At 53.4% G+C, this 24,438-nt stretch overlaps 1 protein-coding gene across 1 annotated transcript in view; it reads right to left on the reverse strand.

Moving 5' to 3' along the window:
• The window catches only part of LOC140406564 (plexin-B3-like), a 28,821-nt gene extending 4,587 nt beyond the window's left edge, over window positions 1–24,234 (reverse strand). Inside the window, exons 1-8 of the mRNA XM_072494563.1 lie at window positions 24,130–24,234; window positions 20,480–20,588; window positions 18,087–18,215; window positions 17,537–17,659; window positions 14,124–14,217; window positions 13,571–13,737; window positions 6,034–6,185; window positions 5,302–5,407 (exon numbers count right to left, since the gene is read on the reverse strand). Of these exons, the coding sequence (XP_072350664.1) occupies window positions 5,302–5,407; window positions 6,034–6,185; window positions 13,571–13,737; window positions 14,124–14,217; window positions 17,537–17,659; window positions 18,087–18,215; window positions 20,480–20,588; window positions 24,130–24,152 (903 nt within the window). The 5' untranslated portion in view covers window positions 24,153–24,234. The remainder of the gene's footprint in view (window positions 1–5,301; window positions 5,408–6,033; window positions 6,186–13,570; window positions 13,738–14,123; window positions 14,218–17,536; window positions 17,660–18,086; window positions 18,216–20,479; window positions 20,589–24,129) is intronic.
• Window positions 24,235–24,438: the final 204 nt, after the last annotated feature.

A 24,438-nucleotide genomic window follows, 5' to 3' on the forward strand; every position in this document is an offset into this window, starting at 1 on the left:
CAGTACTGAGGGAGTGCCGCACTGTCAGAGGGTCAGTACTGAGGGAGTGCCGCACTGTCAGAGAGTCAGTGCTGAGGGAGTGCCGCACTGTCAGAGGGTCAGTACTGAGGGAGGGCCGCACTGTCAGAGGGTCAGTACTGAGGGAGGGCCGCACTGTCAGAGGGTCAGTACTGAGGGAGTGCCGCACTGTCAAAGGGTCAGTACTGAGGGAGTGCCGCACTGTCAGAGGGTCAGTACTGAGGGAGTGCTGCACTGTCAGAGGGTCAGTACTGAGGGAGTGCCGCACTGTCAGAGAGTCAGTGCTGAGGGAGTGCTGCACTGTCAGAGGATCAGTACTGAGGAGTGCCGCACTGTCAGAGGGTCAGTACTGAGGGAGTGCCGCACTGTCAGAGGGTCAGTACTGAGGGAGTGCCGCACTGTCAGAGGGTCAGTACTGAGGGAGTGCCGCACTGTCAGAGGGTCAGTACTGAGGGAGTGCTGCACTGTCAGAGGGTCAGTACTGAGGGAGTGCCGCACTGTCAGAGAGTCAGTACTGAGGGACTGCCGCACTGTCAGAGGGTCAGTACTGAGGGAGTGCTGCACTGTCAGAGGGTCAGTACTGAGGGAGTGCCGCACTGTCAGAGGGTCAGTACTGAGGGAGTGCCGCACTGTCAGAGGTCAGTAGTGAGGGAGTGCTGCACTGTCAGAGGGTCAGTACTGAGGGAGTGTCGCACTGTCAGAGGGTCAGTACTGAGGGAGTGCTGCACTGTCAGAGGGTCAGTATTGAGGGAGCGCCGCACTGTCAGAGGGTCAGTACTGAGGGAGCGCTGCACTGTCAGAGGGTCAGTATTGAGGGAGCGCCGCACTGTCAGAGGGTCAGTACTGAGGCAGTGCTGCACTGTCAGAGGGTCAGTACTGAGAGAGTGCTGCACTGTCAGAGGGTCAGTACTGAGGGAGTGCTGCACTGTCAGAGGGTCAGTACTGAGGCAGTGCTGCACTGTCAGAGGGTCAGTACTGAGGAAGTGCCGCACTGTCAGAGGGTCAGTACTGAGGGAGTGCTGCACTGTCAGAGGGTCAGTACTGAGGCAGTGCTGCACTGTCAGAGGGTCAGTACTGAGAGAGTGCTGCACTGTCAGAGGGTCAGTACTGAGGCAGTGCTGCACTGTCAGAGGGTCAGTACTGAGAGAGTGCCGCACTGTCAGAGGGTCAGTACTGAGGGAGTGCTGCACTGTCAGAGGGTCAGTACTGAGGCAGTGCTGCACTGTCAGAGGGTCAGCACTGAGGGAGTGCCGCACTGTCAGAGGGTCAGTGCTGAAGAGTGCCGCACTGTCAGAGGGTCAGTACTGAGGGAGTGCCGCACTGTCAGAGGGTCAGTACTGAGGGAGTGTCGCACTGTCAGAGGGTCAGTACTGAGAGAGTGCCGCACTGTCAGAGGGTCAGTACTGAGGGAGTGTCGCACTGTCAGAGGGTCAGTACTGAGAGAGTGCCGCACTGTCAGAGGGTCAGTACTGAGGGAGTGCCGCACTGTCAGAGGGTCAGTACTGAGGGAGTGTTGCACTGTCAGAGGGTCAGTACTGAGAGAGTGCCGCACTGTCAGAGGGTCAGTACTGAGGGAGTGTCGTACTGTCAGAGGGTCAGTGCTGAGGGAGTGCTGCACTGTCAGAGGGTCAGTACTGAGGGAGTGCCGCACTGTCAGAGGGTCAGTACTGAGAGAGTGCCGTACTGTCAGAGGGTCAGTACTGAGGGAGTGTCGTACTGTCAGAGGGTCAGTGCTGAGGGAGTGCTGCACTGTCAGAGGGTCAGTACTGAGGGAGTGCCGCACTGTCAGAGGGTCAGTGCTGAGGGAGTGCTGCACTGTCAGAGGGTCAGTGCTGAGGGAGTGCCGCACTGTCACAGGGTCAGAACTGAGGGAGTGCCGCACTGTCAGAGGGTCAGTGCTGAGGGAGTACTGCACTGTCAGAGGGTCAGTACTGAGGGAGTGCTGCACTGTCAGAGGGTCAGTACTGAGGGAATGCTGCACTGTCAGAGGGTCAGTGCTGAGAGAGTGCTGCACTGTCAGAGGGTCAGTGCTGAGAGAGTGCTGCACTGTCAGAGGGTCAGTGCTGAGGGAGTGCCGCACTGTCAGAGGGTCAGTACTGAGGGAGTGCCGCACTGTCAGAGGGTCAGTACTGAGGGAGTGCTGCACTGTCAGAGGGTCAGTGCTGACGGAGTGCTGCACTGTCAGAGGGTCAGTGCTGAGGGAGTGCTGCACTGTTAAAGGGTCAGTGCTGAGGGAGTGCTGCACTGTCAGAGGGTCAGTACTGAGGGAGTGCGGCACTGTCAGAGGGTCAATACTGAGGGAGTGCCGCACTGTCAGAGGGTCAGTACTGAGGGAGTGCTGCACTGTCAGAGGGTCAGTGCTGAGGGAGTGCTGCACTGTCAGAGGGTCAGTGCTGAGGGAGTGCCGCACTGTCAGAGGGTCAGTACTGAGGGAGTGCCGCATTGTCAGAGGGTCAGTACTGAGGGAGTGCCGCATTGTCAGAGGGTCAGTACTGAGGGAGTGCTGCACTGTCAGAGGGTCAGTACTGAGGGAGTGCCGCACTGTCAGAGGGTCAGTGCTGAGGGAGCGCCGCATTATCAGAGGGTCAGTACTGAGGGAGTGCCGCATTGTCAGAAGGTCAGTACTGAGGGAGTGCTGCACTGTCAGAGGGTCAGTACCGAGGGAGTGCTGCACTGTCAGAGGGTCAGTACTGAGGGAGTGCCGCACTGTCAGAGGGTCAGTGCTGAGGGAGCGCCGCACTGTCAGAGGGTCAGTACTGAGGGAACGCTGCACTGTCAGAGGGTCAGTGCTGAGGGAGTGCTGCACTGTCAGAGGGTCAGTACTGAGGGAGTGCTGCACTGTCAGAGGGTCAGTACTGAGGGAACGCTGCACTGTCAGAGGGTCAGTGCTGAGGGAGTGCTGCACTGTCAGAGGGTCAGTACTGAGGGAGTGCTGCACTGTCAGAGGGTCAGTACTGAGGGAATGCTGCACTGTCAGAGGGTCAGTGCTGAGAGAGTGCTGCACTGTCAGAGGGTCAGTGCTGAGAGAGTGCTGCACTGTCAGAGGGTCAGTGCTGAGGGAGTGCTGCACTGTCAGAGAGTCAGTACTGAGGGAGTGCGGCACTGTCAAAGGGTCAATACTGAGGGAGTGCCGCACTGTCAGAGGGTCAGTACTGAGGGAGTGTCGCACTGTCAGAGGGTCAGTACTGAGGGAGTGCTGCACTGTCAGAGGGTCAGTGCTGAGTGAGCGCCGCACTGTCAGAGGGTCAGTGCTGAGGGAGTACCGCACTGTCAGAGGGTCAGTGCTGAGGGAGTGCCGCATTGTCAGAGGGTCAGTACTGAGGGAGTGCAGCACTCTCAGTGTCAGTACTGAGGGAGTGCTGCACTGTCAGAGGGTCAGTACTGAGGGAGTGCCGCACTGTCAGAGGGTCAGTACTGAGGAGGTGCCGCACTGTCAGAGGGTCAGTGCTGAGGGAGCGCCGCACTGTCAGAGGGTCAGTGCTGAGGGAGCACCGCACTGTCAGAGGGTCAGTACTGAGGGAGCGCCGCAATGTCAGAGGGTCAGTGCTGAGGGAGTGCCGCACTGTCAGAGGGTCAGTACTGAGGGAGCGCCGCACTGTCAGAGGGTCAGTACTGAGGGAGTGCTGCACTGTCAGAGGGTCAGTACTGAGGGAGTGCCGCACTGTCAGAGGGTCAGTACTGAGGGAGTGCCGCACTGTCAGAGGGTCAGTACTGAGGGAGTGCTGCACTGTCAGAGGGTCAGTGCTGAGGGAGTGCCGCACTGTCAGAGGGTCAGTGCTGAGGGAGTGCCGCATTGTCAGAGGGTCAGTACTGAGGGAGTGCCGCATTGTCAGAGGGTCAGTACTGAGGGAGTGCTGCACTGTCAGAGGGTCAGTACTGAGGGAGTGCCGCACTGTCAGAGGGTCAGTGCTGAGGGAGCGCCGCATTATCAGAGGGTCAGTACTGAGGGAGTGCCGCATTGTCAGAAGGTCAGTACTGAGGGAGTGCTGCACTGTCAGAGGGTCAGTACCGAGGGAGTGCTGCACTGTCAGAGGGTCAGTACTGAGGGAGTGCCGCACTGTCAGAGGGTCAGTGCTGAGGGAGCGCCGCACTGTCAGAGGTTCAGTACTGAGGGAACGCTGCACTGTCAGAGGGTCAGTGCTGAGGGAGTGCTGCACTGTCAGAGGGGTCAGTACTGAGGGAGTGCTGCACTGTCAGAGGGTCAGTACTGAGGGAGTGCCGCATTGTCAGAAGGTCAGTACTGAGGGAGTGCTGCACTGTCAGAGGGTCAGTACCGAGGGAGTGCTGCACTGTCAGAGGGTCAGTACTGAGGGAGTGCCGCACTGTCAGAGGGTCAGTGCTGAGGGAGCGCCGCACTGTCAGAGGGTCAGTACTGAGGGAACGCTGCACTGTCAGAGGGTCAGTACTGAGGGAGTGCTGCACTGTCAGAGGGTCAGTACTGAGGGAGTGCTGCACTGTCAGAGTGTCAGTGCTGAGGGAGTGCTGCACTGTCAGAGGGTCAGGGCTGAGGGAGTGCTGCACTGTCAGAGAGTCAGTACTGAGGGAGTGCGGCACTGTCAGAGGGTCAGTACTGAGGGAGTGCCGCACTGTCAAAGGGTCAATACTGAGGGAGTGCCGCACTGTCAGAGGGTCAGTACTGAGGGAGTGCCGCACTGTCAAAGGGTCAATACTGAGGGAGTGCCGCACTGTCAGAGGGTCAGTACTGAGGGAGCTCCGCACTGTCAGAGGGTCAGTACTGAGGGAGTGCTACACTGTCAGAGGGTCAGTACTGAGGGAGTGCTGCACTGTCAGAGGGTCAGTACTGAGGGAGCTCCGCACTGTCAGAGGGTCAGTACTGAGGGAGTGCTACACTGTCAGAGGGTCAGTACTGAGGGAGTGCTACACTGTCAGAGGGTCAGTACTGAGGGAGTGCTGCACTGTCAGAGGGTCAGTACTGAGGGAGCGCTGCACTGTCAGAGGGTCAGTACTGAGGGAGTGCCGCACTGTCAGAGGGTCAGTACTGAGGGAGTGCCGCACTGTCAGAGGGTCAGTACTGAGGGAGTGCTGCACTGTCAGAGGGTCAGTACTGAGGGAGTGCCGCACTGTCAGAGGGTCAGTACTGAGGGAGTGCTGCACTGTCAGAGGGTCAGTACTGAGGGAGTGCTGCACTGTCAGAGGGTCAGTACTGAGGGAGTGCTGCACTGTCAGAGGGTCAGTACTGAGGGAGTGCCGCACTGTCAGAGGGTCAGTACTGAGGGAGTGCCGCACTGTCAGAGGGTCAGTACTGAGGGAATGTGTACGTACCTGGTATGTGAAGGTTTGTGTTGAGTACACTGACAGTCTGTCCCGCACTGTCACCTTCACAGGGACTGAGATCGCCTCTTTGCTGGCAGACACTCTGCAAACAACCCTAACAAAACAAGGTTCAGCTGGTTAGAATTCTCACCTCCCTCCCTGTCCCTGTGACATCCTCCAGCCCCTACATCCACCCGATCTCTGTCACCACCTCCCTCTGTCTCTCTCTCTGTCTCCCTCATTCTGCTCTCTCTGTCTCACTCTCTCCCTCTGTCTGTCTCCCTCTGTCTCTCTCTCTGTCTCCCTCATTCTGCTCTCTCTCTCTGTCTCTCTCTCTCTGTCTCACTCTCTCCCTCTGTCTGTCTCTCTCTGTCTCTCTCTCTGTCTCACTCTCTCCCTCTGTCTGTCTCTCTCTGTCTCTCTCTCTGTCTCCCTGTCTGTCTCTCTCTCGGTGTCTCTCTCTCTCTCTGTCTCTCTCTCTCTCGGTCTCTCTCTGTCTGTCTCTCTCTGTCTGTCTCTCTCTGTCTCCCTCTCTGTCTCTGTCTCTCTCTGTCTCTCTCAATCACTCTGTCCCTTTCAGTCTCAGCCTCTCTCTCTCTCTCCCTCTGTCACCGAGGTTTTTGATGCCCTCTCCCTGAATCGCTGTTGTGACGGGCTCCCGTTTGGTAATGAGCCAGCGTGTCGAGGTGTCTGTGGAAAGGCAGTGAGCACTGGCGGAATGGAGCGATCGCGGGGCCTTACCTGGCTGACGCTCGGTACCTGGCGGGGTCGACGACGCAGGGGACCCCGCCCACCATCACGCCTTCTTCGATGTCGGCCGCCGTTCGCCCCAGGTTGGTGCCAGTGATGGTGATGTCGATGCCACCCTCGATGGGAGCCGTGAGTGGGCGGATCTGAAATGGAAGGGGGGAGGAGAGGGTGCGGTTAGTGGTGAAGTGATTGGGTCGCGAGCGAGGGCCACGGAGAACAGCGGGTGGGCGGGTTAGAATCCGGTAAATATCCCGGCGGGATGCAGAGCGAGGTGGGAATTCATCACCAGGTGAATGGGGGCGATGAAGGAATGAGGGAGGGAGAGAAAGAGACAGGCGGAGAGGGAGAGAGCCACCTCCGCCAGACTGAGGACCCAGAGCCGGGATCGAACCCGGAGCCTCTGCGCCGCAGTCCCAGTGCTAACCACTGCGCCACCGTGCTGTCACTGTAAATACACAAGGGGTTAATGTAGATACACTATAACTAGGTAAACACTAGAGGGAGCACCAGAGACATCATGACACACAGACATTCAACCAATAGGTCAGTAAGATAGGACACGGCCAATGGGCAGTCACGATACGCACAGAGGTGACACTACCACAAGGGGGGCATTACACCAACCCATATAAAAGGACACAGCACAGATGCTCTTTCTTTTTCCACAGCGCAACAAACACAACAACAAAACCTACAAAAACAACACCGACAGTAACAAGAAGCGTACCAACGGCACCAACAAGCACGACAAAAACAACAACACTGGAACAACTGGTACGACATGGTACAACTCTGCAAATGCAGGACAATGTAACGGCACAGCTCCTAACACTGGCACGAGTACAGCCATACCCTGGCATGACAGCCAATCTCACCGAATCAAGTTTGCTCCACTACAAAGAAGCAAACCAGCTTTCAAGGCAGATGAAGTACTGCATCAATATCACAATCACAAGAAACAGTCCAGGCCGGACAGCACAGATGACATACTGCATCGCTACCACAAACATTGAAAAAAAGATCGCAAATCAGCCAATGAAGTGGTTTGACCACTTCTTGGTTCCTTCAGCACAGGGACTCTGACGGCGCTCACCAGGACATGCCACCATCAACATCACCACTTCACTAACAAAACAAGAAAGCCACTCGACCATATTAATTACTGAACTTTGGACTCATACATATTATTTGGTATTGTATAATCATCACTGTCTTCATGATTTGTACATGTCATCAATATCTACCTATTTTGTTCAATTTTCTTTAACACTGTACAGAAAATATGTAACACGAAAAAGGGGGGGATGTGGTGATATGCATCACTGTAAATACACAAGGGGTTAATGTAGATACACTATAACTAGGTAAACACTAGAGGGAGCACCAGAGACATCATGACACACAGACATTCAAGCAATAGGTCAGTAATATAGGACACGACCAATGGGCAGTCAAGACACACCCAGAGGTGAAACTACCACAAGGGGGCTACCCATATAAAAGGACTGCACACACATGCTCTTTCTCTTTCCACAGGCGACACACAGAGAGACAGGGGCAGATCAGGAAGCGTCACACCCACCGCATGGCTTAGAGCAGACTGGTTAGTTAGACTGAGTTACTACAGCAAGATCAGCAGGAGAGTCGAACTCAAGTTAACTGTTCAATAAATGTGTTAAACCTGTCTCCAAGTCTGAACCTTCCTTTGTCAGAGTGTACATCAAGGAAGCAGCTTATGCTACGTGAAGAAGCAGAACACAACATGGTACCAGTGAGTGCTTGTTAAATCTACGTAGTTCAACTCAACAAATCCGTGACTACCAGTAACAGCACCCAGGCAAGATGTTCGAGATTCCGGTTCCGCAGCAGCTCAGGTACCGCGGTAATCTCCGTGCCAACTGGCGTGCGTTCAGGCAGAGATTCGAGATCTGCCTGGTAGCGTCCGGCCTCGATGGCGTGGCGGGTGCAGAGAAAATAAAGCTTCTGCTCAGCATTGCCGGTGCAAGAGCAGCAGAGATCTACACGACCTTCAAGTACTCCAAAGGGCAAGACAAGAGAGACTTCCAGGCAGTCCTGGACAAATTCCAAGAATCCTGCGAGGTAAACACAAGCGAGAACAGTAAAAAAGGCGCCAATACTCACCACGAGGCGAAGGTAGACTTGCAAATGCAGAAAACGGCAGTTTTTGTTGGCAGCCACCTTGGGAAAGGAGCCGCACATGCTCCGTTGCGGAAACGGCGCAAAGTATAGGAACTGCGATTTGCGCTTGCGCAATCCTTTCCTACGCTCCACGTCACACGCGCCATGATGTCAGAGGGCCCGGACCACGCCTTCTTAAAGGGGAAATGTCCCAAATCAGTTAAAAAAAAATTAAAGCCGTAAAGCACAATTCTTTCACCGGGAACGACAGCACAATGCCTGAACTTCGACCTGTAGCTGAAAGTAACCTCCGCAGAACCCTGCAACAAGCAGTCAGCACCGCCCAAAGCGATGGTACAGTCCTTGACGACTACGACTCAGACGTTGATTACTTCTTTGGACATTGCGAGCACAGTGACAGCTCCGACACAGATAGTGATGATATGGTCCTTGAAGACTATGACTCAGACTAAGATTTCATCATTGGAGATGGCGACCCCAGTACCAAATCCGAACCGCGACGAGATGTGTTGCACAGTGAAGAATCCGACACAGATATGGACGAGTTCTTCGGATTTGAGGATCTTCAGCCCAGCATAGATGACGCCCCGACTCGTAAGTGCAGGATTATGCTGTGGCCTGACGCCAAGAGACAGAGAGCGGTACAAGCCCACCGAGTGGCCTGCTGCCACACCGAGAGTGGTCCACGCACCACAAAGGGTCCCAGCCTCCACACAAGAAGTGATGACAGTCTCCACAGCGAGACCAATGCACGATTCCACACAGGGAACACTGTACGACTCCACAGAGGGAGTGACACAAGCCTCCACAGCGAGCTCGTAGACAGACTCCACGATAGAAGCAACGCAAGACTCCAGAGCGCAGTCCTTGCACGAACAAGACCATGAGGGTCTAGCAACCTCAAGTGTACGGCAAGCAGACTATGACAGTCCCCCCAGATTATTTGAGCCACCAGAAGAAGACTCTGACAGTCTACCCAGCTCAAGTGAATGACAAGAAGACACTGAGGCTCTACCCACTGTCTGTGAGACAAGTGATAAAGGCTTCACAATTCCCATACCAGATGTGCAACGTGACAGACCTCAGCTAGAATGTACAGAGGCACTCGACAATCACAGTGAGCTACTGGTGAGTCCGGTGACACCACGTTAATTCACACCTCACTCGCTCGAGCCTCTCCACAAGCAAATGCATTCCTGACTGTTTTGACTCCGGACGGGGAGCATCACGAAACCTCAGATGATTCAAGTGAACCTGAAATGACTCCGGACGGGGAGTGTCAAGAAACCAAAGCTGATTCAGGTGAACCAGAAAGGACTCCAGACGGGGAGCATCGACAAGCCAAAGGTGATTCCTGTGAACCGGACATGACTCCAGACGGGGAGCGCCGAGGACTCGGAGACGGCACGCTCAAGGAGACCGCAGATGCCACAAAGGACGCTGACGCAAATAACTTTGTGAAGGACTCAAATTCTCCACTCGGTGTGGTCATTGAGCGCAACAAACACAGCAACAAAACCTACAAAAACAAGAAGCGTACCAACGGCACCAACAAGCACGACAAAAACAACAACACTGGAACAACTGGTACGACATGGTACAACTCTGCAAATGCAGGACAATGTAACGGCACAGCTCCTAACACTGGCACGAGTACAGCCATACCCTGGCATGACAGCCAATCTCACCGAATCAAGTTTGCTCCACTACAAAGAAGCAAACCAGCTTTCAAGGCAGATGAAGTACTGCATCAATATCACAATCACAAGAAGTAGTCCAGGCCGGACGACACAGATGACATACTGCATCGCTACCACAAACATTGAAAAAAAGATCGCAAATCAGCCAATGAAGTGGTTTGACCACTTCTTGGTTCCTTCAGCACAGGGACTCTGACGGCGCTCACCAGGACATGCCACCATCAACATCACCACTTCACTAACAAAACAAGAAAGCCACTCGACCATATTAATTAATGAACTTTGGACTCATACATATTATTTGGTATTGTATAATCATCACTGTCTTCATGATTTGTACATGTCATCAATATCTACCTATTTTGTTCAATTTTCTTTAACACTGTACAGAAAATATGTAACATGAAAAAGGGGGGGATGTGGCGATGTGCATCACTGTAAATACACAAGGGGTTAATGTAGATACACTATAACTGGGTAAACACTAGAGGGAGCACCAGAGACATCATGACACACAGACATTCAACCAATAGGTCAGTAATATAGGACACGACCAATGGGCAGTCACGATACACACAGAGGTGAAACTACCACAAGGGGGCAACCCATATAAAAGGACAGGGCACACATGCTCGTTCTCTTTCCACAGGCGACACACAGAGAGACAGGGGCAGATCAGGAAGCATCACACCCACCGCATGGCTTAGAGCAGACTGGTTAGTTTGGTTGAGTCACTATAGCAAGATCAGCAGGAGCGTCGAACTCAAGGAGGAGAATTGTTAACTGTTCAATAAATGTGTTAAATCTATCTCCAAGTCCGAACCTTCCTTTGTCAGAGTGTACATCAAGGAAGCAGCTTATGCTATGTCAAGAAGCAGAACACAGCATGTGCTACCCAATATTTTTAATATCAGCGTTTATTTCAGTCCCAGTGTTTATTGCCCGTCCCTAATTGCCCCTTGAGAAGGTGGTGGGTGAGCCGCCTTCTGGAACTCGCTGCAGTCCCGTGTGGTGTAGGTACGCCCACTGTGCTGTTAGGGAGGGAGTTTCGGGATTTTGCGACAGTGAAGGAACGGCCGATATATTTCCCAGTCGGGATGGTGAGGGGCTCGGAGGGGAACCTCCAGGTGGTGGGGGGTCCCAGGTATCTGCTGCTCTTGTCCTTCTCGATGGTAGAGGGCGTGGGTTTGGGAGGTGCTGCCTAAGGGGCCTTGGTGAGTTGCTGCAGTGCATCTTGTAGACGGTACACACGGCTGCCTCTGTGCGTCGGTGGTGGAGGGAGTGAATGTTTGTGGGTGGGGTGTCGATCAAGCGGGGCTGCTTTGTCCCGGATGGTGTCGAGCGTCGCGAGTGTTGGAGCCGCGCTCATCCAGGCAAGTGGAGAGTTTCCATCCCACTCCTGACTTGTGCCTTGGAGATGGTGGACAGGCTTTGGGGGGGTCAGGAGGTGAGTTACCCTCCGCAGGATTCCCAGCCTCTGACCTGCCCTGGGAGCCACAGTATTAATGTGTCTGGGTCCAGTGCAGTTTCTGATCAATGGTAACCCCCAGGATGTTGATAGTGGGGGATTCAGCGATGGTAATGCCATTGAACGTCAAGGGGGCGATGGTTAGATCCTCTCTTGTAGGAGATGGGCATCGCCTGGGGCTTGTGTGGGGTGAATGTAACTTGCCCCTTGTCAGCCCCGAGCCTGGATATTGTCCGGGTCTTGCTGCATTTGGACAGGGACTGCTTCAGTGTCTGAGGAGTGGCGAATGGTGCTGAACATTGTGCAGTCGCCCGCAAACATCCCCACTTCTGACCTTGTGATGGAAGGGAGGTCATTGATGAAGCAGCTGAAGATGGTTGGGGCCGAGGGCACGACCCTGAGGAACTCCTGCAGTGATGTCCTGGAGCAATGGCTGTGCGTTTTTGTCCTTCCCCACCCCTGGTTGATAACATCGCGGACGTTCGAGACCGCGAGCTTCTTCACCTCTCACAAAACCAGGGGTCTTGGAGACGGTGGGCCGGGGGGATGGGGGGGTGGAGGAGGATGCCGTGGGGAAGCGGAGTTGAGGTAGGAGGCCACCCGTTTCCCTAGTGAACGGAGGAGCAGGTTCGAGGGGCTGAATGGCCCTTCGCCAGCTGTTGTTTCCGAGGGAGAGCTTCCCCCCCCGCCACAGTCGAATAGCCCAAATGACATCCCGGCTTCACGAACGGGGTGGGAGGGCACGTCACGAGGTAAAAGAGTTGGTGATTTCAAGGTGGGGGAGGGGGGAAAAGAGAGAAACCCTGGCGATCATAGGGGGTGTGGGGATGGGGGGGGGGGGGAGAGGTTCAGCGAGGGTGAGGAGGGAGAGTTAGGTTAGGTTTAGGATTAGGATTAAGTTTAGGATTAGGGTTGGTTTCGGGTTAGAGTTAAACTACACATTAGGGTTAGGATTAGGTTGGGGCTAGGGTTAGATTCAGGGTTAGGGTTGAGGTTGGACTTGGTTTGGGTTAGAGTTGGGGTTGGGTTTTAGGTTAGAGTTAGGGATAGGGTTAGGGTAATCCCACACACACCAAATTAGCGTTAGGGTAATGAGGGTTAGGATTAGGGTAATCTCAAATTAGAGTTAGGGTTAGGGTAATCCCAAATTAGGGTTAGGGTAATCCCAAATTAGGATTAGGGTTAGGGTAATCCCAAATTAGGGTTAGGGCAATGAGGGTTAGGATTAGGGTAATCCCAAATTAGAGTTAGGGTTAGGGTAATCCCAAATTAGGGTTAGGGTAATCCCAAATTAGAGTTAGGGTTAGGGTAATCCCAAATTAGGGTTAGGGTAATCCCAAATTAGGGTTAGGGTTAGGGTAATCCCACTACGTTAGGGTCAGGGTTACGGTTAGGGTTAGGATAATCCCGCTACGGTAGGGTTAGGGTAAGGGTTACGGTTAGGGTTAGGGTAATCCCACTGCGTTAGGGTCAGGGTCAGGGTTATGGTTAGGGTTAGGGTTAGGGTCAGGGTAACGGTTACGGTTAGGATAATCCCGCTACGTTAGGGTCAGGGTTAGGGTTAGGGTAATCCCGCTACGTTAGGGTAAGGGTTACGGTTAGGGTTAGGGTAATCCCACTGCGTTAGGGTCAGGGTTATGGTTAGGGTTAGGGTTAGGGTCAGGGTAACGGTTACGGTTAGGATAATCCCGCTACGTTAGGGTCAGGGTTAGGGTTAGGGTAATCCCGCTACGTTAGGGTTAGGGTCAGGGTTATGGTTAGAGTCAGGGTTACGGTTAGCGTTAGGGATGGGGTTACGGTAATCCCAAATTAGGGTTAGGGTTAGGGTTAGGGTTAGGGTCAGGGTCAGGGTTACGGTTAGCGTTAGGGATGGGGTTACGGTAATCCCAAATTAGGGTTAGGGTTAGGGTTAGGGTTAGGGTTAGGGTTAGGGTCAGGGTCAGGGTTACGGTTAGCGTTAGGGATGGGGTTACGGTAATCCCAAATTAGGGTTAGGGTTAGTGTTAGGGTTAGGGTCAGGGTTACGGTTAGCGTTAGGGATGGGGTTACGGTAATCCCAAATTAGGGTTAGGGTTAGGGTCAGGGTTAGGGTTAGGGTTAGGGTTCGGGTTAGGGTCAGGGTTAGGGTTAGGGTTAGGGTTAGGGTCAGGGTTACGGTTAGCGTTAGGGATGGGGTTACGGTAATCCCGCGCACACTCACCTCTGCGATATCGGGAAGTGGGCAGGTCTGGACCACATGCGTCGGGCAGAACTCGCGGTACAGGCAGGCGGGCACTCCCCCCGAACACCAAACACAGCCGAACATGCCCTCGGTTACCTGGCAACGGCTGCAGTCCGACTGGCCGACGGCGCAGTTGTAGAGGGTGACTGCGGGAGAGATAGAGAGATTCACAGACGTTGCCGGTTCCCCACCCACTCCACACCGAAACCAGCAGCACCGACCTTGCCAATACCTCCCGCCAAACCCACTCTGCCCATCGCCGCCCCCTCACCCGCCCCCACCCTACACCAGCGCAATGGGCCGAGTGATGGGGGGAAAGAGATCTCCCCACACAGAACTCCCCCCCACACACTTCTCCCTGCTACCCCCCCCTCCAGACCCTCCTTGCCGTCTCCGGTAGCGACCATGGGATTTTTCAAACCGGCTGGTCAGGAGGTTAGGGGTCTCAGTTTGGTTAGCAGCGACGAGGGGTTCGACACATCCGACGGGCGCAGGCCCGCTCTCGGAATAATGGCTCCCGCCATCCCTTTACCTTTCAGCTCCCTCAAGTTGTCAATGCGAAAGGACGAAGCCGTTTCCAGAAACACTTCCACATCTTGTTCCATCCTGTCAGCGGGGTATCCAAACTGTACCAGGAAAAACATTCGCCGTCAGAAACATTCAGACACGTCAAAGTCACTGTAACTCACTCCCGGGTATCTGTTATTCTATATATAAACCACCCCGAACCCCTCGATTAGATTCCAGTCTGTAACTCACTCCCGGGTATTTGTTATTCTATATATAAACCACCCCGAACCCCTCGATTAGATTCCAGTCTGTAACTCACTCCCGGGTATCTGTTATTGTGTATATAAACCGCCCCGAACCCCTCGATTAGATTCCAGTCTGTAACTCACTCCCGGGTATCTGTTATTCTATATATAAACCACCCCGAACCTCTCGATTAGATTCCAGTCTGTAACTCACTCCCGGGTATCTGGTATTCTATATATAAACCACCCTGAACCCCTCGATTAGATTCCAGTCTGTAACTCACTCCCGGGCATCTGTTATTCTATATATAAACCACCCCGAACCCCTCGATTAGATTCCAGTCTGTAACTCACTCCCGGGCATCTGTTATTCTATATATAAACCGCCCCGAACCCCTCGATTAGATTCCAGTCGGTAACTCACTCCCGGGTATCTGGTATTCTATATATAAACCACGCGAACCCCTCGATTAGATTCCAGTCTGTAACTCTCTCCCGGGTATCTGTTATTCTATATATAAACCACCCCGAACCCCTCGATTAGATTCCAGTCTGTAACTCACTCCCGGGTATTTGTTATTCTATATATAAACCACCCCGAACCCCTCGATTAGATTCCAGTCTGTAACTCACTCCCGGGTATCTGTTATTGTGTATATAAACCGCCCCGAACCCCTCGATTAGATTCCAGTCTGTAACTCACTCCCGGGTATCTGTTATTCTATATATAAACCACCCCGAACCTCTCGATTAGATTCCAGTCTGTAACTCACTCCCGGGTATCTGGTATTCTATATATAAACCACCCTGAACCCCTCGATTAGATTCCAGTCTGTAACTCACTCCCGGGCATCTGTTATTCTATATATAAACCACCCCGAACCCCTCGATTAGATTCCAGTCTGTAACTCACTCCCGGGCATCTGTTATTCTATATATAAACCGCCCCGAACCCCTCGATTAGATTCCAGTCTGTAACTCACTCCCGGGTATCTGTTATTCTATATATAAACCACCCTGAACCCCTCGATTAGATTCCAGTCTGTAACTCACTCCCGGATACCTGTTATTCTATATATAAACCACCCTGAACCCCTCGATTAGATTCCAGTCTGTAACTCACTCCCGGGTATCTGTTGTTCTACATATAAACCCCCCTAAACCCCTCGATTAGATTTCAGTCTGTAACTCACTCCCGGGTATCTGTTATTCTATATATAAACCATCCCAAACCCCTCGATTAGATTCCAGTCTGTAACTCACTCCCAGGTATCTGTTATTCTATATATAAACCACCCCGAACCCCTCGATTCGATTCCAGTCTGTAACTCACTCCCGGGTATCTGTTATTCTGTATATAAACCACCCTGAACCCCTCGATTAGATTCCAGCCTGTAACTCACTCCCGGGTATCTGTTATTCTATATATAAACCACCGCGAACCCCTCGATTAGATTCCAGTCTGTAACTCACTCCCGGGTATCTGTTATTCTATCTATAAACCACCCCGAACCCCTCGATTAGATTCCAGTCTGTAACTCACTCCCGGGTATCTGTTATTCTATATATAAACCACCCCGAACCCCTCGATTAGATTCCAGTCTGTAACTCACTCCCGGGTATCTGTTATTCTATATATAAACCACCCCGAACACCTCGATTAGATTCCAGTCTGTAACTCACTCCCGGGTATCTGTTCTATATATAAACCACCCCGAACCCCTCGATTAGATTCCTGTCTGTAACTCACTCCCGGGTTTCTGTTCTATATATAAACCACCCCGAACACCTCGATTAGATTCCAGTCTGTAACTCACTCCCGGGTTTCTGTTCTATATATAAACCACCCCGAACACCTCGATTAGATTCCAGTCTGTAACTCACTCCCGGGTATCTGTTATTCTATATATAAACCACCGCGAACCCCTCGATTAGATTCCAGTCTGTAACTCACTCCCGGGTATCTGTTATTCTATATATAAACCACCCCGAACCCCTCGATTAGATTCCAGTCTGTAACTCACTGCCGGGTACCTGTTATTCTATATATAAACCACCCTGAACCCCTCGATTAGATTCCAGTCAGTAACTCACTCCCGGGTATCTGTTATTCTATATATAAACCACCCCGAACCCCTCGATTAGATTCCAGTCTGTAACTCACTGCCGGGTATCTGTTATTCTATATATAAACCACCCTGAACCCCTCGTTTAGATTCCAGTCTGTAACTCACTCCCGGGTATCTGTTATTCTATATATAAACCACCCCGAACCCCTCGATTAGATTCCAGTGTGTAACTCACTCCCGGGTATCTGTTATTCTATATATAAACCACCCTGAACCTCTCGATTAGATTCCAGTCTGTAACTCACTCCCGGGTATCTGTTATTCTGTATATAAACCACCCCGAACCCCTCGATTAGATTCCAGTCTGTAACTCACTCCCGGGTATCTGTTATTCTATATATAAACCACCCCGAACCCCTCGATTAGATTCCAGTCTGTAACTCACTCCCGGGCATCTGTTATTCTATATATAAACCACCCTGAACCCCTCGATTAGATTCCAGTCTGTAACTCACTCCCGGGTATCTGTTATTCTGTATATAAACCACCCCGAACCCCTCGATTAGATTCCAGTCTGTAACTCACTCCCGAGTATCTGTTTTCTATATATAAACCACCCTGAATCCCTCGATTAGATTCCAGTCTGTAATTCACTCCCGGGTATCTGTTATTCTATATATAAACCACCGCGAACCCCTCGATTAGATTCCAGTCTGTAACTCACTCCCGGGTATCTGTTGTATATATAAACCACCCTGAACCCCTCGATTAGATTCCAGTCTGTAACTCACTCCCGGGTATCTGTTATTCTGTATATAAACCACCCTGAACCCCTCGATTAGATTCCAGTCTGTAACTCACTCCCGAGTATCTGTTTTCTATATATAAACCACCCTGAATCCCTCGATTAGATTCCAGTCTGTAACTCACTCCCGGGTATCTGTTATTCTATATATAAACCACCCCGAACCCCTCGATTAGATTCCAGTCTGTAACTCACTCCCGGGTATCTGTTATTCTGTATATAAACCACCCCGAACCCCTCGATTAGATTCCAGTCTGTAACTCACTCCCGGGTGTCTGTAATCCTGATTTTCTTTCTGATGTATCTCACTTTGTACCTGGTCAGCCTGGCAGTTGATAATGTACATTCCAGGATGTTCTGCATCTGCCTTGATGTCCGCCTTGAGTTTCTTGGGACGTTTGTCGATGTTGAGGACACACTGATATCCCAGCCACTCATTCTGTCAGAGCAAAGCCAATATTGACATTTCTCAGATACGTGTTAGGGAGCATTTACGAGGAGGAGAGAGAGAGGCGGAGAGTTTATGGGAGGGAATCACAGAGGCTCGGACTGAGTTTATGTTTCGTTATCGGAGTATTGGACAATTATGGTGTTCAGGGTTTGGGAGGAGAACCGCCTCAAATTTGTAGATAGAAGTATTTCCAGCCCAATGGGAAAGGAAGTGGTTTTACAACACGGTGGGGATTCATTAGAGAATAGCGATCACAACATCATCAGGTTCAGAATCGCTGCAGAGTAGGTCACGGAAATTGTAAGATGGAAGAGGCCACAAGGTTGATGGGGAAGTCGGGGGAGCAGGATCTGTGGGAAGGATATGCTTATGTTGCTTCCAGAATGTTCCGCGTCAGCCGGCAACAGAGACTCACTTCCAAAAGTTTCAGGTTCCATCCAATCAGCTTCAGGGCTCTCTTTTGACCCACCGGAATTAGCGTTGACCCCTCTATCCGCTCCACATAGGGGCAAAGGTTGGGACCCTTCTTTGCAGCCTCCTGGTCCTGAGGACAGAGAGAGAGAGAGAATAACGGGTCAGTTGAGAGAGAAGGGCAATCATTCTTGGCCAACAGTCCCCCCACCACTGCTCCCCCCCCCCGCCCGCCCCCCCCCCCCCCCCCGCCCACCCAATCCCCCCACTCCCAGAGGCAGGAGGCTCTCACTCAGAGTCTCATCAATCACCCTTCATCCTATTTGTGAACTGACCCTCTGACAGTGCGGCATTCCCTCAGTACTGACCCTCTGACAGTGCGGCACTCCCTCAGTACTGACCCTCTGACAGTGCGGCACTCCCTCAGTACTGACTCTCTGACAATGCGGCACTGCCTCAGTACTGACCCTCTGACAGTGCGGCACTCCCTCAGTACTGACCCTCTGACAGTGCAGCACTCCCTCAGTACTGACATTCCGACAGTGCGGCACTCCCTCAGTACTGACCCTCTGACAGTGCGGCACTCCCTCAGTACTGACCCTCTGACAGTGAAGCACTCCCTCAGTACTGGCCCTCTGACAGTGCAGCACTCCCACAGTACTGACCCTCTGACAGTGCAGCACTCCCTCAGTACTGACCCTCTGACAGTGCAGCACTCCCTCAGTACTGACCCTCTGACAGTGCAGCACTCCCTCAGTACTGACCCTCTGACAGTGCGGCACTCCCTCAGTACTGACCCTCTGAAAGTGCGGCGCTCCCTCAGTACCGACCCTCTGACAGTGAAGCGCTCCCTCAGTACTGACCCTCTGACAGTGCGGCGCTCCCTCAGTACTGACCCTCTGACAGTGCGGCACTCCCTCAGTACTGACCCTCTGACAGTGCGGCGCTCCCTCAGTACCGACCCTCTGACAGTGAAGCGCTCCCTCAGTACTGACCCTCTGACAGTGCGGCGCTCCCTCAGTACTGATCATCTGACAGTGCGGCACACCCTCAGTACTGACCCTCTGACAGTGCGGCGCTCCCTCAGTACCGACCCTCTGACAGTGAAGCGCTCCCTCAGTACTGACCCTCTGACAGTGCGGCGCTCCCTCAGTACTGATCATCTGACAGTGCGGCACACCCTCAGTACTGACCCTCTGACAGTGCGGCGTTCCCTCAGCACTGACCCTCTGACAGCGCAGCACTCTCTCAGTACTGACCCTCTGACAGCGCAGCACTCCCTCAGTACTGACCCTCTGACAGTGCGGCACTCCCTCAGTACTGACCCTCTGACAGTGCGGCACTCCCTCAGTACTGACCCTCTGACAGTGCGGCGCTCCCTCAGTACCGACCCTCTGACAGTGAAGCACTCCCTCAGTACTGACCCTCTGACAGTGCGGCGCTCCCTCAGTACTGACCCTCTGACAGTGCAGCGCTCCCTCAGTACTGACCCTCTGACAGTGCGGCACTCCCTCAGTACTGACCCTCTGACAGTGCGGCACCCCCTCAGTACTGACCCTCTGACAGTGCAGCACTCCCTCAGTACTGACCCTCTTACAGTGCGGCACTCCCTCAGTACTGACCCTCTGACAGTGCAGCACTCCCTCAGTACTGACCCTCTGACAGTGCGGCACTCCCTCAGTACTGACCCTCTGACAGTGCGGCACTCCCTCAGTACTGACCCTCTGACAGTGCAGCGCTCCCTCAGTACCGACCCCCTGACAGTGAAGCACTCCCTCAGTCTGACCCTCTGACAGTGCGGCACTCCCTCAGTACTGACCCTCTGACAGTGCGGCACTCCCTCAGTACTGACCCTCTGACAGTGCGGCGCTCCCTCAGTACTGACCCTCTGACAGTGCGGCACTCCCTCAGTACTGACCCTCTGACAGTGCAGCACTCCCTCAGTACTGACCCTCTGACAGTGCGGCGCTCCCTCATTACTGACCCTCTGACAGTGCGGCACTCCCTCAGTACTGACCCTCTGACAGTGCGGCACTCCCTCAGTACTGACCCCGACAGTGCGGCACTCCCTCAGTACTGACCCTCTGACAGTGCAGCACTCCCTCAGTACGGACCCTCTGACAGTGCGGCGCTCCCTCAGTACTGACCCTCTGACAGTGCGGCGCTCCCTCAGTACTGACCCTCTGACAGTGCAGCACTCCCTCAGTACTGACCCTCTGACAGTGCAGCACTCCCTCAGTACTGACCCTCTGACAGTGCGGCACTCCCTCAGTACTGACCCTCTGACAGTGCAGCACTCCCTCAGTACTGACCCTCTGATGCGCTGTCAGCCATTACAGATACCACTTGAAGTGTTTGAAGGGCAGGTTGTGGGCAGGTGGGCTCGGTTGAACTCACGTTCTGATTGAATATAGTCTGCTGTGTCCCGCAGTCTGCTCTGTGGGAGCAATGATGCTGCTTCAAACACCATTTACAGTCCCAGGCGCTGGTCACGCATGATCGACACCTGGGAATTTAAGAGGAAGAGAAGTCAATCTTCTCGAAATAAAACCTCTGCCAGCCTCACTGTGGACCAACTCGCAGCCACCTCCTCACTCTGATCGACGCACATCCTCGTGAAACCTCCTATTGCACTCATCGCCTGAGCACTGGTGCAACGCGGTCAACTTTCACAGAGTGTTTCGCAGGAGAAGGAATAGAAAACTCTCAGGGAGAGATTGAACAGGCCTGGGGGCGGGGGGGGGGGGGGGGGGGGAATCTTTCCTTGAGGAGCGAGAGACAGAGACAGAGAGGAGAGATAGAGAGAGAGAGAGAGACAGAGAGAGACACACACAGAGAGAGACAGAGAGAGAGAGAGAGATAGAGAGAGAGAGACAGAGAGAGAGAGAGACAGAGAGAGACAGAGAGAGAGAGAGAGATAGAGAGAGAGAGAGAGAGATAGAGACAGACAGAGAGAGAGACACAGTGAGACTGTGTCCGAGGGTTCAGGCGCTAAATTGGGGGATGGCTAACTACAACCAGATTAGGCCGGATTTGGAGGCTGTTGTTTGGAAAGTTACTGAGAGGGAGAGTTGTAGGGGCTGGAGGAGGTTACAGAGATAGGGAGGGGTGTAGGGGCTGGAGGAGGTTACAGAGATAGGAGGGGAGTAGGGGCTGGAGGAGGTTACAGAGATAGGGAGGGGTGTAGCGGCTGGAGGAGGTTACAGAGGTAGGGAGGGGTGTAGCGGCTGGAGGAGGTTACAGAGATAGGGAGGGGTGTCGGGGCTTGAGGAGGTTACAGAGATAGGGAGGGGTGTAGGAGGTGGAGGAGGTTTCAGGGATAGGGAGGGGTGTAGGAGGTGGAGGAGGTTACAGGGATAGTGGGTGTAGGAGCTGGGATCGGGCCTGAGTGGAATTCGTACCCAGCACCCGGCTGTCATGATATTCAAACATACATCACAACACACACATCATGATCGACAGACCAACAGACCAATTAACACACATAACACGACAGCCAATCACAGACAAGAGCAGACACAGTATAAGACAAGAAACACGACACCTGGTGGTCAGTCCATCTGGAGACAGGACAAGGCCAGGACCTCATTGACAAGACACTCACACACTCACCACGTGCTGAGCACCAAGTCAGATGTGTAAATAACTAGTTGGAATAAAACTGCGTTGTACCAATCGCAACCGTGTTGGTTCGTCTGTACCTCAGAGCACCCAACACCACATGGTACCAGTGAGTGAATCGATACTTACCGGCAAATCTGCCATCCTGAGCCATGGACATTCGCAACAAACCGCAGCCGTTGCAAGTCGCTGGAACCTGGGCACCAATTGGAAGCTCTTCAAGCAGCGCTTCGAACTCTTCATGCAAGCCAACGAAAAACAGGGTGCCTCGGACGAAACAAAGATTGCCATGCTCCTCACTACCGCAGGTCAGCACGCCATCTATGTATACAACTCCTTGGTGTTCGCGGAAGGCGAGAACCAATCCAAATATGACACGGTCCTCCTCAAGCTCGACCAGCACTTCCACGTTGAGGTCAATGAAAGCTTTGAGAGGTATATCTTTCAGCAGCGCCTGCAAGGTAGGATGAGCTCTTTCAGCCCTTCCTGACGCACCTCCGCAAACTCGCCCAGTCCTGCGGTTACGGCACCACCTCTGAGTCCATGATCCGGGACAGATCGTTTTTGGCGTTGCCTCCAGCGGCCTACGCAGCAGCTTCTAAAATTAAAGGCCTGACCTTAGCATCTGCGGTGGAAGCCTGTGTCCTGCACAGTATGCGCCAGCTGGTTCTCGATCAAATACACGAAGGCCACTTGGGGGTCGAGAAGTGCAGACGGAGGGCCCGAGAGGCGGTATACTGGGCGGGCATCAGTGACGATATTGCCAACATGGTGCTCAACTGTACAACCTGCCAAAGATTTCAGCCGGCGCAACCTCCTGAGACGCTTCTGCCCATGAGCTGGTGACGTCCCCTGGGCGACGGTGGGTGTCGACCTATTTCACGCGCTTGGCATGGACTATGTTATCATCATAGACTACTTCTCAATTACCCAGAAGTCATACGCCTGCACGATCTGACATCGTCCGCTGTCACCAGGGCCTGCAAAGACACCTTTGCTCGCCACGGCATTCCGATGACTATCATGTCGGACAATGGGCCCTGTTTTGCCAGCCATGAATGGTCGTCCTTTGCTGCTTCGTATGGCTTCACACACGTGACGTCCAGCCCTCTGCATCCCCAGTCCAATGGAAAGGCGGAGGAGGGCGTTCACATTGCCAAGCGGCTCCTCTGCAAGGCTGCTGCTGCCGGATCGGACTTCTACCTCGCCCTGCTGGCCTATCGCTCGGCCCCGCTAGCCACGGGTCTCTCGCCAGCACAGCTGCTGATGGGTCGCACCCTCAGAGCCACTGTGCCTTCCATCCTGGCACCAACAACAGACCATGCTCCGGTACTGCATAGGATGCAACTGCAGCGCAATCGCCAGAAGAGATCGTACGACACAAGGGCAACTGATCTTCCCTCCCTGGCCCCTGGAGACAACGTCCGCATCATCGACCAGACGGTGGCTGGTCAGCACCTGCCGAAGTTCTCCGACGCGTGGCTCCCCGCTCGTTCCTGGTTCGCATGCCGGATGGATCCGTGCGTAGGCGCAATCGGCGAGCCCTTCGCCTACTTCCACGCTCGCAACGGAACCCTACACAGACGCCGTGTCCTCCACTGGTTCCCTGATAGCGACTTCGTGGAGCTGCCATATACCATGCCCCTTCCATCGCCACCCGTGGCCAGGCTCGCACCTCACCCGGTGGTTCTCGACCCACCCTTGAGGCGGTCAACCCGAATTCGTCGCCCACCTACTAGACTGGACTTATGAGACTGTTCACACGTCAAACTTTTGCAACTACTGTATTGTAACATGTCACTGTTTTATCGTTCCAGGTCTCGTTTGATCGGCCCACATTTCAACGTTCTTCTTCTTTTGTTATGGTACAACCCTCGTTAGCATGTCACACATGACATCGCCCCTTGGATATAGTTAAGCCACATGTACATGCTGTAATATCACGCACACACACCTTTAGCTGCACTCAGGACACATTCATATTTATAACCACGTAGGCACATAATCTTGTAAACAAAGGGGGGGATGTCATGATCAAACACACATCACAACACGCACATCATGATAGACAGACCAACAGACCAATTAACACACATAACACGCCAACCAATCACAGACAAGAGCAGACACAGTATAAGACAAGAAACACGACACCTGGTGGCCAGTCCATCTGGAGACAGGACAAGGCCAGGACCTCATTAACAAGACACTCACACAGTCACCACGTGCTGAGCACCAAGACATAACTAGTTGGAATAAAACTGCGTTGTACCAATCGCAACCGTGTTGGTTCGTCTGTACCTCAGAGCACCCAACACCACACCGGACACCCTGATCCACAGCTCCTTGACTAACTCAGTACTAGGCCAGGTTGCAGCCTGGGCCTTTCCTAGGCTGTGTATGCAGACAGTCTGTCATGATCTTACGGGGAAGCAGGCTCCAGAACCATCAGGGCACGGCAATCGAAGAAGACAAACTCTGTGGACACAACGGTGGCAGCACGGAATCGAAGGCCCAGTTCCAGCGTCACATGATCTGAGCAACAAATACAGACGTCATTAAAAACACGGCCTAGACCCTCTGACCCTTCCCCTGGGACTGAGACTCCGGACACACTGACCCCCACGGGGCTGAGATTCCGGACACACTGACCCCCCTCCCCCCCCCCCGGGACTGAGACTCCGGACACACTGACCCCCCGGGACTGAGACTCCGGACACACTGACCCCCCTCCC

The sequence above is a fragment of the Scyliorhinus torazame genome, unplaced genomic scaffold (genome assembly GCF_047496885.1).
Source record: "Scyliorhinus torazame isolate Kashiwa2021f unplaced genomic scaffold, sScyTor2.1 scaffold_628, whole genome shotgun sequence".
In the NCBI taxonomy this organism is placed as follows: Eukaryota; Metazoa; Chordata; class Chondrichthyes; order Carcharhiniformes; family Scyliorhinidae; genus Scyliorhinus; species Scyliorhinus torazame.